The sequence below is a fragment of the Stigmatopora nigra genome, chromosome 5 (assembly GCF_051989575.1).
Source record: "Stigmatopora nigra isolate UIUO_SnigA chromosome 5, RoL_Snig_1.1, whole genome shotgun sequence".
NCBI lineage: Eukaryota > Metazoa > Chordata > Actinopteri > Syngnathiformes > Syngnathidae > Stigmatopora > Stigmatopora nigra.
Genome location: NC_135512.1, coordinates 4,049,943 through 4,064,486, shown reverse-complemented (window position 1 = coordinate 4,064,486; position 14,544 = coordinate 4,049,943). Strand labels below are relative to the sequence as shown.

Here is a 14,544-nt window from a genome sequence, read left to right as displayed (position 1 = left end):
GCCCCCTCCCTCTCGCTCTCTCTCTCTCCCTCACTCCCCCTGATGTAAAGTGGGTGTTCGTACTGCCTGGTAAAAAGAACATTCTAGATTGTTCTTCAATAAATCCCTACAAATTGAAGTTTTAAGGAGACACCTTGAAGCATGTGCTGGTTGTGATCCAAAGGAAAAAGGAAAGAAAGAAAGAAGAGACGGAGTGACAAATGTCACTGGTTGATGACGTCACACGCCAGGATAGGCTCGCCCAAGCGCGAGGACCAATCAGACGTCGCCATTATTCATCCATATGGGGGTGACATATGTATATTTTAAATAAAAACAGATTTGCTCTGACAATTTTTACTTTTTATTTTTACCCCAATTTAAGACATTCACATTATGTTTCGCTAGCCATTATTTTATAAAAACCGTGTTATATGACATGGACGGTGATATAGTATGTCCAGTTCATTTAAAATGGAATTTGCCAGGCCCTCACCTAGAGGGGATCGGACGTGAATCACCGTCAATGGCATTGAAACATAATCATTCGCTGCTAGCCTTCGAAGTCGAAATGAATTGGACCTCTGTCACGTCAATGGCAGCCAATGAGTTAAATAGGTCAAGGCTGCCCTCGGGCAATTGGTAACAACATTCGGGACACTTGGAAGCAAACCGATAAGTCTGTTTTTAAATATAGAAATAAAACATTGCCCACCAATAATAGAAATATGAATAGAAACTACAAATAGATACATTTTTGATCTGTGATAGTTAAACACAACAATATAGTAACAGTATTCTATATTTTATGTACGTATTTGAGTAAAGGTTTGGTTGTGTGTTTGATTGTGAGATGCAGAATTGATGTAAATATTACATAGGGTGTTTGGAATATATTCTTTTTTAAATATGTATCACTGTAAGTAAGAGAATATTCCATACACATCTGTAAATATACAATATGTGTCATTTTATGTGGCAGTAAATGAGTAAGCCTTCCATGTTTATCAACTGGTCATTCTCATTGGAATATAATTTGAGTGTGACCTAGAAAAGAAACATGCCAATAAATAAACGAATACGCAACAAATCCAACCCTGTACATTTTGTTTTGGGGGATTGGTGACCTTCATTTTTTCCCCCCATTGCAACCAAGCATCATCAACGTGATCAACGGCGACATCTATGGACCAAGAGTGGAACTGCCAGTACTGAAGGCCCAGAGGGAAAATAACTGCATGCGACACGGCCTTCTTTCCGAGGTTGCCACGCCCACTTTCAACCATTTCAACGAGTGCATCATTTTTACATGAACACGTTTAATCAGATTTGTATTTTTTAAAAAAATATATCTTGAGGTGATTCTATCGAATGTTTCAACACGAAACGAACGGCTTGACCGAGGCCCTTTTCTTATGGCTTCTGCTCCAAAAACCAACAAAATGGTCTTTTGTATTGATTTCCAGCTAAATTAATGCATTAGAAAATCTGACCTGAATTATGTAAAATTGCATCCATTTTATTGATTGAGAAAATCTGATTCACATCTTTTTTGACGACTATTCACTTACTCACAGGTGCATTGTCCATAATCCATTCATTTGCATAGCAAAAAAATACGTACTCGGTGTACACATATATTTGTATAATTGAAGCAATAAAAAAATTAATAATTAACGAAAGACACGTGTTATACGTTTTGATTAGTGTTTTTGGGGTGAGGAATTTAAAACTGGTCTTTTAAAAATCATTTACATTAAAAAAAATCAGATTTATATAAGTAGTTGTATTATTGCTAATACAAAAAAACTACAATATCAACCATTTCAATGGTGTATTTTGTGCATATAACTGCTTTTGAGTAGATATTTTTCTTTCAAAAGTATCAATTGTGCATCAATGTACATTTAATAATAGACTAAAAGTAAGCAGATTAATGTGTCATTTCATATATATATGAATTACCATTATTTCACATTACAATGCAAATCCAATAATGCATTATAATATTTAACCCAGTTAAGCCCTATCAAAGCAAGGAATCAATGTGTGTTCATTATATTTTGTAATAAATTCATAAAATCTCAAGAAACAAAAACTATTTTATGAATCACTAAAAAAATAAAGATTCTTAACATGAATAATGATTGAAACACTGTATTTATTCTTTTAAAAACACATATCCTTTAGAACATTAAACAAAAACACATCTCTAAAACCTATAATACTTGTGCAGCTATATTGCTACAAAAAAGAATTAGCATTAACATGTATTACAGTTAATCCTCTTACATTATCTTCAGTTTTTTTATTGTTATTGTATACTATTTCCATACTTTATCTTCTATTCAATATATTGCCAACTCATTGTATGTAAAAAAAAATCACATTTACACACACAGTGCCAGCGATTGGGCAATAAATTGATTAGCTTTTCAATCAGTGACCTTTAATAGCCCAAGTTATGTTGAACTCAATTGATTAGTAGCAATAAGTGACCCATTCAAGTGGACACCTTTGGGAATTGTACTGGCCGCCCTCCCAAAGAGAGACTTGACCTTCGACATGAAGGCATTGCATGGGAAGCTCAAAATGTCTGATAAAATATGATCTTATTATTATAAGAGTAGTTTGCTGGCAAAAACTACATTGCCAGTTTTTAGGTGGTAAAGTCTGGTATATTTTTTTGAAAGGTTGGTGTGTAATTTGTGTATTTAACTGAAAAGGTACAAGTAGTTTATGTGTATCTTACAAATTTTGAGTGCAAGTTTGGTCTTGAGCTCAAAAGGTTTAGATACAGTTTATTTCAGTGATAAAAACATTCAAACTCAAAAGCAAAATGAGAAGAAACTGCTAAACTGAATACAAGACGTTTTAGTTGAGTGTGGAAAGCTACTTGTGATTTAAAATTATAGACTTGCCTACATCCCGTAGTTACCTGGGGCGGACTCCAGCACCCCCGCTACCTTCATGAAGATCAGTAGCATGGAAGATGTACGAATAAATGTTGCATAAAGAGCATAAAAATAAATATTGCATGTTTTGTATTGTATCCACATGCAAAGTGTAATTTTCTAATAATTTGCAAATAAATACCTTCAGACAAATTTTGAGCAAACCCCCTTTTCCAAAACTGTCATTCACAGTTTTATTTTAATATTGTGATGTAAACTTTTTAGTTTTGATCCAATAAACAGGTCAATGTTTGAACCAACCCGCTTTTTTCCCTTTCCAATACATGTATTCTCTCCTAAATTAAAAATAAAAATGAAAACACCTATTAAAACCCTCCTTGTTTTTATCCAATTGCTAAAACTAATTAAACCTCAGATTAACCATCCATAAAACACACAAAAACAACCCAAAAATTGCTACTTTCAGCAATTGCATTGTAAAAACCCTCTCAAATGCACACATATAAGTACAAGAACCACACAAAAAACACATTAGGACACAAACCAGCTCATCATTTAGTCGCGATAATCAGCCAACTTACATTTGGTGATAGACGAGAGGTGATGTCTGCTCATCCTTGGCCACGTGCAAACCAGACTACTTTATCCTCAATACTTTCCTGGTTTAATTGGCAAGGAGGGGTCTTAGATTTATGCAAATGAGTACTCAGTATCAGTCTGGGTGAAAAAGAGAGGGGGGTAAAAGGGCCAAAGTCTTGCCTCTTTTCCCAGGCACTTCCCTCGGTCAAGTTCAAGCGCATTGAGACAGCCTTGAATGCACACGGCAGATTGATTGGGGGAAGGTGGGTGGGTGGGTGGCTCGTCTATGCACAAGCGGGGGTCTGCAGAACTCATGCAAACTTGACAATCATTGCACAATCATTCTAGTTTTTTCTTCAGTTTTTCGCAAATAAATTGAGGCCTCTTCAATCTTGTCGTAAAATCCTAAGTTCTGCAATCACTGATTAACTATTGTATTTTTTAAAATGTATTTTTAATAATGGTGGTCAGGTATATATATATATATATTGGGTAACATAGTCTACCTTGTTTGTATGCAAATTTGGTGGGTGAATTCTTGTTGATTTTTTGTAAAAGTGTTAAATTATTCCCTATTTTATAGCTTATTAAGTTCTAGATCGCAAATATTGTTTTTGTATGAACTGGCAGTCACTGACCATGGTTTTATGAATCATAATAAATAGATAAATACTTTTGGGTTTGGTGATTTGCCACAATATTGACCTTTGACCTCCACTAGATTATATTTTTTTGCGTGTGTATATAAATATTTCCATATCCAAATTTCTTTTTCTGAAAGTTTGATTTAAAAACTGACAACAAAACAACAAACTTCAATAATTATATTAAAACATTCACTCGACGAGAAAAATTTGGGTTGAAATTTGTAAACAAAAGACCTCCATCTTTGACTCAATTGATACTGAGCTGATTCTCTTTAATACTCTATATATCAAATTTACGGCTTTAATCTCATAACGTATACATGTGTTAATTCAAACCCATTACAATAAACTTAGTGTGACAGTGAAAGCTCATCATATGAGGTTCCCACAGCTTTTCATGCAGCAGTTCCACAAAATGTGCAAAAAACATGCAGCAAAACGAAAGGAGGGAGACAGAGGCACCATAGCAACATTTGCATATATTCAAATCGTCCGTTGAAAGGCCAAGAAAGAGGGCAGACAAAAGCCAGCCAATGGCGGGGTTCGCATCCCCCCCTTCTTGCCCCAGAAACCCGACGGCGTTCTGGGATAGACGCGGGGAAGCAGTGTGGGAACCGGGAGGCCCCCTCAAACCGACGGGAGGGGAGCCACTTAGTAGACGGCTAAAATTTGCATTTTATTTGTGTCTGTTTCTTTCCTCGCTAATTTGTGGCTGGCTGCTCGCTAGCCACAGATGGCTAACACACTGACGGGATTAGTGGTGGCAATGATAATGGGAGAAGCTCTCCTAGTGTCAAGTGACCTGCTTTTTGGGGAGATAAAATCAGCAATGTACTTACAAGATAGGAAAGCGAGGAGGGGGGGGGGGTCTAGTCAAAGCGAATGTATTGAAAAGTGATATGGATTTTATTTTTGATCGTCTGATCCGTGCGTGTTCCTTCTGGGTGTTTTATTTTTATATTTTTGTCGGTTTTCCTGTTTAATTGACTCAAGTGTTGCATTTTAAAGTTCTGTTGGAACGTGGTTTTCAAAGTAAATATTTTATGAGCATTGAAAAAAGACAAACTTAAAAGTTAATTGTTTTTTTAAGACTTTTACAAATTCAAAAGAGTAAAGATGGTATCATAAATATATTTTATATTCCAAATGAGGCTCGAAAGTCCTTTTATTGGATAAAAACAAGGTTGCGAAAGACATTTAAAAATTAACCATCATTTGTCATATTTTATGATAGTGAATTGTTTAAATTTGACGGTTGTTTTGAATACTTTTAGTTTTAAACGATGAAAACAGCACAAAATCTCATTTTTATTTTTTCTGCTCTGTGCTTGATTGACAGTTGACTAACTGCGAAATAGTTCAAACTTTAAAGTGAAAGTACAGAATCCTATTTTTGTCCAAATTCTGCCTCTTTTTGGCATGCGAGTACAGAGTTTATGCTGTGTATGTAAAAGTTGATATTTTAATTAAAATCTAATCAGATCAATTTCCCCTTCCTCGCACAGACTAATTTGCCTTAAGGCATCACCCAAGGCATCATCCATAGCCAGGCACTTTATACAGAGCGGACTTGTTCATTTCATATAAGGTATGTTTTCAAAACGCCTGCCCGTTGATGCAGAAAAAGCCACCGGAGATTTGACTTTTGCCACTTCTCTCATCAGCAAGTCACGCTCTCGCGCCCAAATGCAGAGGGTGAAGGATCAAGCACATTTTGCGGCAGAAGGAGCGCTAGCAATTAGCAGCATGAGGGGATTCAACATTAAATTGACAGACCACCCAGATAAAATGGAGGGATTTGAATAGGGTGAATGGATATTGGGTTGAAGGTCCTCGAAGGCCGTGCCGTCGTGCTGTCGAAGGCATCTTGCATTAGAGAGGATGAGCTGATATTATGATGCGTGCGCAGGCCAAGCCGGGGCGTTTCAGTCAAGAACAGACACCGCGAGCCAAATTCCATATAATAATCTCATATTAAAAGGAATAACCAATGTTAATGACTTGGTATTAGCATGCCACATACTATTGTTACCATAGAAGGAAAGAGTACATGCTTTTATGACAAAGTGTAACGTAGACGAGCGTATCGGAGACTTTCTCATCCTTTTGCCGAAGGCTCATTTGGTCCAAAGGAAATGTAAAACTACTCGGTAGAGTGAGCATGAAATGATGAGATTAACATAATTAAGGTAGAGGTAGCAGCGTTTTGAGACAAAGGGAATAAGAGCTATTTCTGGTTTTAGGACATTGTGATTCCATTTTTAAAAGCCAAGTTTAATGAGTGAATTATTTTAATGGTGTTATACAGACACTGGAGGAAATATTAAAAACAGTATCCGTTCTGATGTTTGGGGTGCATGGGGGTTTTTCGATGCAAAATGTGTGCCACAGCTCAAAAAAGTTTGGGAAACACTGCTCTAAACCAATAAAAGCATGCTCAAATGGGTTCTATGGTCTAACCCTAAACCCAGCTCTTCCCTACACAGGGGCTAATGTCTGAACCAATAAAAACATATAACCCATTCAGAGAGCTGAAATGGGTTCTATGGTGTAATGGTCAGCACCCTGGACTTTGAATCCAGTGATCCGAGTTCAAGTCTCGGTAGAACCTCCACCTTTTATACATGGGTCAGATATTAGTTCTACCTTACACTGGAGTAAATGTCTAAACCAATAAATCATATGACCCATTCAAGATTCTGTAAAGGGTTCTATGGTGTAATGGTCAGCACTCTGGACTCTGAATCCAGTGATCCGAGTTCAAGTCTCGGTGGAACCTCAATCCATTGGTTTTTAGTAGCAGATATTACTTATTCAATATGCAGGACCTAATGTTTTGACCAATCAAAAGACATAACCCACCTTTGACACCTGAGCAGGGTTCCATGGTGTAATGGTTAGCACTCTGGACTTTGAATCCAGTGATCCGAGTTCAAATCTCGGTGGAACCTTCATCTTTTGCATACGGGTCAGATATTAGTTCTTCCTTACACTGGGGTTTAATGTCTAAAAAAATAAAATCATATGACCCATAAAAGTGTCTGTAAAGGGTTCTATGGTGTAATGGTCAGCACTCTGGACTCTGAATCCAGTGATCCGAGTTCAAGTCTCGGTGGAACCTCTGTCCTCTTGTTTTCAGTAGCAGATATTACTTATTCAATATGCAGGACCTAATGTTTTGACCAATCAAAAGACATGACCCACCTTTTGACACCTGAGCAGGGTTCCATGGTGTAATGGTTAGCACTCTGGACTTTGAATCCAGTGATCCGAGTTCAAATCTCGGTGGAACCTCCATCTTTTGCATACGGGTCAGATATTAGTTCTTCCTAACACTGGGGTTTAATGTCTAAAAAAATAAAATCATATGACCCATATAAGTGTTTGTAAAGGGTTCTATGGTGTAATGGTCAGCACTCTGGACTCTGAATCCAGTGATCCGAGTTCAAGTCTCGGTGGAACCTCTATCCATTGGTTTTTAGTAGCAGATATTACTTATTCAATATGCAGGACCTAATGTTTTGACCAATCAAAAGACATGGCCCACCATTGATTCCTGAGCAGGGTTCCATGGTGTAATGGTTAGCACTCTGGACTTTGAATCCAGTGATCCGAGTTCAAATCTCGGTGGAACCTCCATCTTTTGCATACGGGTCAGATATTAGTTTTCCTTACACTGGGGTTTAATGTCTAAAAAAATAAAATCATATGACCCATATAAGTGTCTGTAAAGGGTTCTATGGTGTAACGGTCAGCACTCTGGGCTCTGAATCCAGTGATCCGAGTTCAAGTCTCGGTGGAACCTCTATCCATTGGTTTTTAGTAGCAGATATTACTTATTCAATATGCAGGACCTAATGTTTTGACCAATCAAAAGACATGGCCCACCATTGATACCTGAGCAGGGTTCCATGGTGTAATGGTTAGCACTCTGGACTTTGAATCCAGTGATCCGAGTTCAAATCTCGGTGGAACCTTCATCTTTTGCATACGGGTCAGATATTAGTTCTTCCTTACACTGGGGTTTAATGTCTAAAAAAATAAAATCATATGACCCATTTAAGTGTCCGCAAAGGTTTCTATGGTGTAATGGTCAGCACTCTGGACTCTGAATCCAGTGATCCGAGTTCAAGTCTCGGTGGAACCTCTGTCCTCTTGTTTTCAGTAGCAGATATTACTTATTCAATATGCAGGACCTAATGTTTTGACCAATCAAAAGACATGACCCACCTTTGACACCTGAGCAGGGTTCCATGGTGTAATGGTTAGCACTCTGGACTTTGAATCCAGTGATCCGAGTCCAAATCTCGGTGGAACCTCCATTTTTTGCATACGGGTCAGATATTAGTTCTTCCTTACACTGGGGTTTAATGTCTAAAAAAATAAAATCATATGACCCATATAAGTGTCTGTAAAGGGTTCTATGGTGTAATGGTCAGCACTCTGGACTTTGAATCCAGTGATCCGAGTTCAAATCTCGGTGGAACCTCTATCCATTGGTTTTTAGTAGCAGATATTACTTATTCAATATGCAGGACCTAATGTTTTGACCAATCAAAAGACATGGCCCACCACTGATACCTGAGCAGGGTTCCATGGTGTAATGGTTAGCACTCTGGACTTTGAATCCAGTGATCCGAGTTCAAATCTCGGTGGAACCTCCATCTTTTGCATACGGGTCAGATATTAGTTTTCCTTACACTGGGGTTTAATGTCTAAAAAAATAAAATCATATGACCCATATAAGTGTCTGTAAAGGGTTCTATGGTGTAACGGTCAGCACTCTGGGCTAGGAATCCAGTGATCCGAGTTCAAGTCTCGGTGGAACCTCAATCATCTTGTTTTCAGTAGCAGATATTACTTATACAACTTGCAGGGACTAATGTTTAAATAAAACAAAGACAAATGGGCCACATGTTGCAATCAAATGGGTTCTATGGTGTAACGGTTAGCACTCTGGACTCTGAATCCAGTGATTCGAGTTCAAATCTCGGTGGAACCTACACATTTTCTATTTGGGTCACATATTAGTTCTTTCTGACGCATGGGCTAATTTGGGGCATTTAGTAGTAAATATTACTTATTCAATATGCAGGTCCTAATGTCTAAACAAATAAAACTAGATGGGCCAAAGTGTAAGGCAAAAAGGGTTCTATGGTGTAATGGTTAGCACTCTGTACTCTGAATCCAGTGATCCGAGTTCAACTCTCGGTGGAACCTTAATTCTTTGGTTACTTGGTGTCTTGACGGATAACCAAAAAAAGAGCTTGCGCTCTCGAGCAATTCCCCCGCCATCCTTTACGGGGCAGCAACTTCTCGCAAGCCTCCTTCTTATGTCCCAACATCCGAAGAAGAAGTTACACATGTCCGTTCCAGAGCTGTTTTCGCCTCACGCAAAGTCTGCTGCCCTTCGTCCCTACGATCACATAATTCGGACAAAACAAGATGGTAATGTTCTTTTATACGCACTACACAGACAACCTGTACGCCATACAATGAAATCGTTACCCCGCAAAATTGGTCGTGCTAGTGCTAACTAGCTAACCGCGTCCGATATCACTGACAGGTGCATAAGTTTGACTAAATTTAGCAATGTGAGCATCTGCCTGCTTCATTCATTAACTCTTGGTTTATAACAAGAGTTTTTGCCTTTTCGCTACATGGTCCGTGACGTATTGCAGGTTGTGATTGATTTCTGTTTGGGTTGCATCTATTAGTTTCCCATGAAACATGCAAAAACCCTTTTGGTCCTGTCTTAAACTTCTTAATGTTACTTTGTGTTCCACGAGGCGGCGCTGTCGACCAAATTTGGTGGCTGGACATTGACTCCATTTCAAATTTGATATCTGACTAGGCACTGATGGGAATCCAAGTAGTGATCAGTTTGCTGGCTGCCACCATCATGCAGAGGATGGCACCGCATTGCTCTTTTGCACGCTGGCTTCTCTGTAATGGCAGGTGAGGTACACGTATGCCACTTTCCCATGCAAAAGCAAATGTTGACATTTTTTTGGTCTATTTCTTGTTATTTCTTCCAGCTTATTCCGGTTCAAGCACCCGTCAGAAGGCGAGCTGTGTGCTCTGGCTGGGAAACAAATGCCCAAAACAAATAAGAGAGACAGGTGGGACAGCAAAAAAATGCAGTGCCTGATACGGAACAACATGTATTGCGACTTCCAATTGTCAATATAGCACACAAAAGACTAAAAAAAAATGTTATGAAGAAAAATGCCTAAAAAGTATTAACTCATGTAATGTTGAGTTGATACAAAGGGTGTTATAATTAATGTTTTTTTTGTAAAGATGTTAGGATGGACTTATTTTTCACTTAAAAGTCAATAGAAACAAAAAATGACGTAAACTATGAAGCATTTCTCATTCTGCTGAGTCCTCTTTTCCTCGGTAAGGTCTATCTTATCATAATTCAATGCTGGTTTTGTCTTGTTGTTTTTTTCACAGTAAATTAGAGAACATGTTGTTGTTGTTGTTTTTTTCTCAGGAGACAAAATGGAGAAAACAAGCCTCTAACCGTGCCCAAAGACATTGACCTTCACCTAGAAAAAGCTCCAGTCAATGCCATGGATGCACTCGGTGAGCTGAACATTTCTTAAATCTGCATCGAACCACTTATCTTAAATTATCCTTTTCTTACTCTTCCCCCCAGTGCTACGCTTCTTCTTGGAGTACCAATGGCTGATAGACTTTGCTGTCTACACAACAGCTGTCTTCCTTTTCACTGAGTGTTACTACTCTGTAATGGATGCCAGCAAAGAAGTTAACATTGGTGCCATCTGGTGTGTTCTGACTGTTCTTTTCAGCCTGTATCCTTTTTTTCTAGAAGCTAAAACACTAACAAAACTTTGTTGTAGCTGATGATGAGACATTCTTTATTTATTCTTTAACACAAAACCTCCAGCAAAGTACTCCACACCCTTATGAGCCACTATTTCCGCTCAGAAGAGGGTGGAGAGCGTTCCGTTTGCCTTGCATTTGGGTTCTTGTGCCTGTTGGTCGCCATGCTAGTACTGGTGGTTCGAGAGGACTACCTGGAGTTTGGCTTGGAGTCAGGGTTTTCTAGCCTCTTTGACAACATGGAGGTGTTCGCCAAACAGCAGGGATACGCCGACTGGTCGTAAGTTGACTCATAGGTTTAGCAGTGAGCATTCACTGTATTAGTGAGCAATAATGTTTTTAAACTGAGTTTAAATTGTTTTATTTTGGCAACAGAATGCGTTTTATTTGAACATGGCGTCACTTTGGAATTACAGTGTGACAAATTAAGAAAAATATGGCTAGTTTTTTACAAATACTGGTAAAAAAAGTAATTAGGCAGAATTATTACTCCTATTTTAAGTGAATAACAGAAAAAAGTAAGCCCAGTAAACTAATGGCATAGGCCAGTAAACACTGTCCTAAGCACTCCTTATGTTTGTATTAAGGGTCCCTGTCACCAAGCTGACCGTCAAACTTGGCCTAGCCGCCTTCTGCGCATACGTCGGAGCCCTGATGGCCTTCCCCGGACTCCGTTTGGCTCAAACACACCTGGACGCCGTCCAGATGAACTCAGACCGTCCACTCATCCAGTGTGTGCCGATTCCATTACCAAAAATGATTCCCTACACAATTCTGATTTAACCATCATCTCTTGTAGGATTCTCCTGCACATGAGCTTCCTTTCTCCTGTGGTCATATTGATCCTGTGGGTCAAACCCATGGCCAGGGACTTCCTCGCCAACGCACCTCTGGGGAAAACTTCCGTCATTCTGTAAGCTCATACAACATCATCATCAAATGTAAATATAGTGGCTTGTTGACAACTTTTCAATCTTTACATCCACCAGTGTGTCCAGCGAGGCCTTTGACAGCATGCGGCTGTGGACCGTGGTGGCTCTTTGCGTCTTGAGGCTGGCGTTAACCCGCTACCATCTGCAGGCTTACCTCAACCTGTCCCAGAAATGGGTAGAGCAGATGAAGAAGGAAGCTGGACGAATCGCCGCCATTGACATTCAGAGGAAGGTCAGGGTAAAATTCTGAGTCTTGAAATTAACCAGTGATTCAAATTGAATTTGTCTTTCCAGGTTACGCGTGTGTTTTGCTACCTAAGTGTCGTCACTCTTCAGTATGTGGTGCCGGTTCTTCTCATCTTGTTTTCTACGCTAGCCCTCAAGGGTTTAGGTTAGTCATTATACAGCCTACATTATAGTCATGAAGAAAATACAGTGTTCCCTCGCTACTTCGCGGCTCAGCCACCGCGGACTCAGCGCTTCGCGGATTTTTTTGGGAAAAAAAAATACAAATATTACATTGAAACAACATATTTTACAGTTTTTTTGTTTTAACATGAATTTCACTCTCTCTACCCGTATTCTATATGGTGTACTGGATACAGGAGGGTAAATAAAAATAAAAAAAATAAAAATTCAAAAAAAAAAAATTATTTTTGATTCAAATTAAGCATTTTTGAAGGGGAATCCCTAATTTGCGGAAATTCACTTATCGCGGATGGTCTCAGTCCCCATTAACCGCAATGACCAAGGGAACACTGCAAACACAAAAAAAGTCAGCTGGGTTAGGCTCCGGCACCCCCCGCGACCCCAATAAAGCAGTTCAGAAAATGAGCTGAGATTTTTTTTCTCTTTCAGGAGGGTTCTCTTGGAGCGGAGCAGGTGCAAATGAAACCCCCGGCGTGACACCCCCCTCGCTGATGCCCACGTCAGCGCCAGCTATCCAAAACTCTTTTGACGAAGACGACGACTCGATGGACGACGCAGAAGAGGACATTCAGGTCACGGTGGCCCGCCTGTCGGAGATGCTGTCGGCATTGCACTCCGTCCTCACGCCGCTCTTCTTCAGAGGTTTCTTCGCCTTTTTCACTTGGTGGGTGGCGGCCTGTCAGGTGATCAGCTCACTTTTTGGCGTTTACTTCCATCAGTATCTCATGCACAATTAGGACAACACACAAAGCCACGTTGATATTTTGGACGCTTCAGAAACATTGACCAGACCAGAGCAGGATTCTGGTATGTTGGCAAAACATTGAATGAAAATTGAGACCTCTTCTACAAATGTATGCAACATTTCAGAGTTAAGCCCAATGCTTTAAATGCTGCTTTTGACTTGCTGCAGTACTTTGAGGAAAAGTAAAACAGGATATGTGATGCCTCAAAACACATCCAAATGGCAACAACGAATTAAAGGTGCCAGGGTGAGTAGCTAAGTTATTATTATTATTTTTTCTTTAACCACAAGTCTACTTCAGTTGACTTAGTGGCTTTAGTGATTACATTAAAGTCGCCATAGGAAAATAAAATTACCCTACAAATCATACTATTACTGGGATTAAAGTCCTATTTAGGGGAAAAAAGAGACAGTTGTTAAAAACTTATAGTATTGACCTGTTTTCTCGATTTTTTTTTAACACTTTGGAAATATAGTACATTTTTCCTTGACATAGTTGCATGGTATAGGCGATTTTGCTTTGTTGAGATGTATTTTTTTGGCCAAAAATGTCAATGGTTTAGCTTACTGCTGATTCGTATTTTTGTTGGGGCGATATAGCACCGAGAGTATGCTATGGCACGTATTTGTGTCATTAAGAAACCGATTTCAAAAGTGCTATTTTTTGTTTTACTTTCATTTGTATGAGTGGGGTTGAATTTTTTTGTTTGTTTATCTATTCGCACGCCGTCCCAGAATTCCCAAGTGCCTAAATGCTCAGGGATTTTTAAACAGAACCTCCATTTTTAATGTTTTTGTGTGGGGATTTTTGTTTGTGTTGTTTCAAAAGTATCAAAAGATTAAAAGACTCGCAAGATCCATTGTTAGATTATCTTAATTATTAAGAAAACATGTTAATTTATTTTTCATCATTAAGATGACCTTTGACAAATGGGAATGTACCATTTGTTCATAGTGGATTTGCTTTGGTTTAGGATTTAAATATGCTCCAGGTTTTTTTTTAAGATTAGATTTTTTGCATGGTCTGAATTGAATTTAAATACTCTGAAGTAAAACTGAATTATGTTGTGAGATTTTTGGACTGCATGGTGTGTATATTTTTGTTTTCATTGTATACTATAGTTGTGTTGTATTAAAAATATCTTTTTAATTTCAGTTTCATTTTTAAAAACCGTCAGTTTGCACAATCTGAGAAGGAAAAATGTAAAAAAAAAAGTGACCTTTAAAAAAAACAGAACTAGGATCACTGGCTTGAAACACAATACTCACTCTGTCATTACCAAGTGTTAAAAAGTATATGTACTACTCCGTTGCTCCCTCTACTGGTACTGAATTGCCATTGTTACTTTTCTCGGTGTACTAATATAGCTAAAGTTATAACTTCCAATATAAATTGGAGTGTTTTCTGTAGTTATATAAGTATTTAAATGTAATTTCAATTTTTTTTTCAATGTTGATTAGTGAGT

The 14,544-nt window shown here is 38.5% G+C and overlaps 1 protein-coding gene and 16 non-coding genes across 17 annotated transcripts; all 17 read left to right on the top strand.

The window, feature by feature from the left end:
• Positions 1-6,659: 6,659 nt before the first annotated feature.
• trnaq-uug (transfer RNA glutamine (anticodon UUG)) lies at positions 6,660-6,731 on the top strand. The gene has a single exon. It is a non-coding gene; the product is annotated as a tRNA-Gln (tRNA).
• A 96-nt stretch (positions 6,732-6,827) lies between these two features.
• trnaq-cug (transfer RNA glutamine (anticodon CUG)) lies at positions 6,828-6,899 on the top strand. Its single transcript has one exon. It is a non-coding gene; the product is annotated as a tRNA-Gln (tRNA).
• Positions 6,900-6,999: 100 nt separating this feature from the next.
• On the top strand, positions 7,000-7,071 carry trnaq-uug (transfer RNA glutamine (anticodon UUG)). Its single transcript has one exon. It is a non-coding gene; the product is annotated as a tRNA-Gln (tRNA).
• A 98-nt stretch (positions 7,072-7,169) lies between these two features.
• Positions 7,170-7,241, top strand: trnaq-cug (transfer RNA glutamine (anticodon CUG)). Its single transcript has one exon. It is a non-coding gene; the product is annotated as a tRNA-Gln (tRNA).
• Positions 7,242-7,342: 101 nt separating this feature from the next.
• Positions 7,343-7,414, top strand: trnaq-uug (transfer RNA glutamine (anticodon UUG)). The gene has a single exon. It is a non-coding gene; the product is annotated as a tRNA-Gln (tRNA).
• A 98-nt stretch (positions 7,415-7,512) lies between these two features.
• On the top strand, positions 7,513-7,584 carry trnaq-cug (transfer RNA glutamine (anticodon CUG)). Its single transcript has one exon. It is a non-coding gene; the product is annotated as a tRNA-Gln (tRNA).
• Positions 7,585-7,684: 100 nt separating this feature from the next.
• trnaq-uug (transfer RNA glutamine (anticodon UUG)) lies at positions 7,685-7,756 on the top strand. The gene has a single exon. It is a non-coding gene; the product is annotated as a tRNA-Gln (tRNA).
• Positions 7,757-7,853: 97 nt separating this feature from the next.
• On the top strand, positions 7,854-7,925 carry trnaq-cug (transfer RNA glutamine (anticodon CUG)). Its single transcript has one exon. It is a non-coding gene; the product is annotated as a tRNA-Gln (tRNA).
• Positions 7,926-8,025: 100 nt separating this feature from the next.
• Positions 8,026-8,097, top strand: trnaq-uug (transfer RNA glutamine (anticodon UUG)). Its single transcript has one exon. It is a non-coding gene; the product is annotated as a tRNA-Gln (tRNA).
• Positions 8,098-8,194: 97 nt separating this feature from the next.
• Positions 8,195-8,267, top strand: trnaq-cug (transfer RNA glutamine (anticodon CUG)). Its single transcript has one exon. It is a non-coding gene; the product is annotated as a tRNA-Gln (tRNA).
• A 100-nt stretch (positions 8,268-8,367) lies between these two features.
• Positions 8,368-8,439, top strand: trnaq-uug (transfer RNA glutamine (anticodon UUG)). Its single transcript has one exon. It is a non-coding gene; the product is annotated as a tRNA-Gln (tRNA).
• Positions 8,440-8,537: 98 nt separating this feature from the next.
• trnaq-uug (transfer RNA glutamine (anticodon UUG)) lies at positions 8,538-8,609 on the top strand. Its single transcript has one exon. It is a non-coding gene; the product is annotated as a tRNA-Gln (tRNA).
• A 100-nt stretch (positions 8,610-8,709) lies between these two features.
• Positions 8,710-8,781, top strand: trnaq-uug (transfer RNA glutamine (anticodon UUG)). The gene has a single exon. It is a non-coding gene; the product is annotated as a tRNA-Gln (tRNA).
• A 97-nt stretch (positions 8,782-8,878) lies between these two features.
• On the top strand, positions 8,879-8,950 carry trnap-agg (transfer RNA proline (anticodon AGG)). Its single transcript has one exon. It is a non-coding gene; the product is annotated as a tRNA-Pro (tRNA).
• Positions 8,951-9,050: 100 nt separating this feature from the next.
• On the top strand, positions 9,051-9,122 carry trnaq-cug (transfer RNA glutamine (anticodon CUG)). Its single transcript has one exon. It is a non-coding gene; the product is annotated as a tRNA-Gln (tRNA).
• Positions 9,123-9,268: 146 nt separating this feature from the next.
• On the top strand, positions 9,269-9,340 carry trnaq-cug (transfer RNA glutamine (anticodon CUG)). Its single transcript has one exon. It is a non-coding gene; the product is annotated as a tRNA-Gln (tRNA).
• An 88-nt stretch (positions 9,341-9,428) lies between these two features.
• Positions 9,429-13,332, top strand: tmem161a (transmembrane protein 161A). Its single transcript, XM_077717079.1, has 11 exons — positions 9,429-9,568; positions 9,975-10,078; positions 10,159-10,242; positions 10,620-10,711; positions 10,785-10,941; positions 11,037-11,252; positions 11,560-11,703; positions 11,772-11,885; positions 11,962-12,136; positions 12,199-12,295; positions 12,763-13,332. Exons 1-11 carry the CDS (start codon positions 9,566-9,568, stop codon positions 13,068-13,070), a joined length of 1,494 nt encoding a protein of 497 aa, XP_077573205.1. The 5' UTR covers positions 9,429-9,565; the 3' UTR covers positions 13,071-13,332.
• The last annotated feature ends 1,212 nt before the right edge of the window (positions 13,333-14,544 follow it).

Bases quoted from the DNA above. Each gene is read 5' to 3' on its own strand.
- tmem161a (XM_077717079.1), top strand. The intron at 10,942-11,036 runs GTATCCTTTTTT...CAAAACCTCCAG, and splicing joins CTGACTGTTCTTTTCAGCCT to CAAAGTACTCCACACCCTTA. The intron at 12,137-12,198 runs GTCAGGGTAAAA...TTGTCTTTCCAG, and splicing joins CCATTGACATTCAGAGGAAG to GTTACGCGTGTGTTTTGCTA.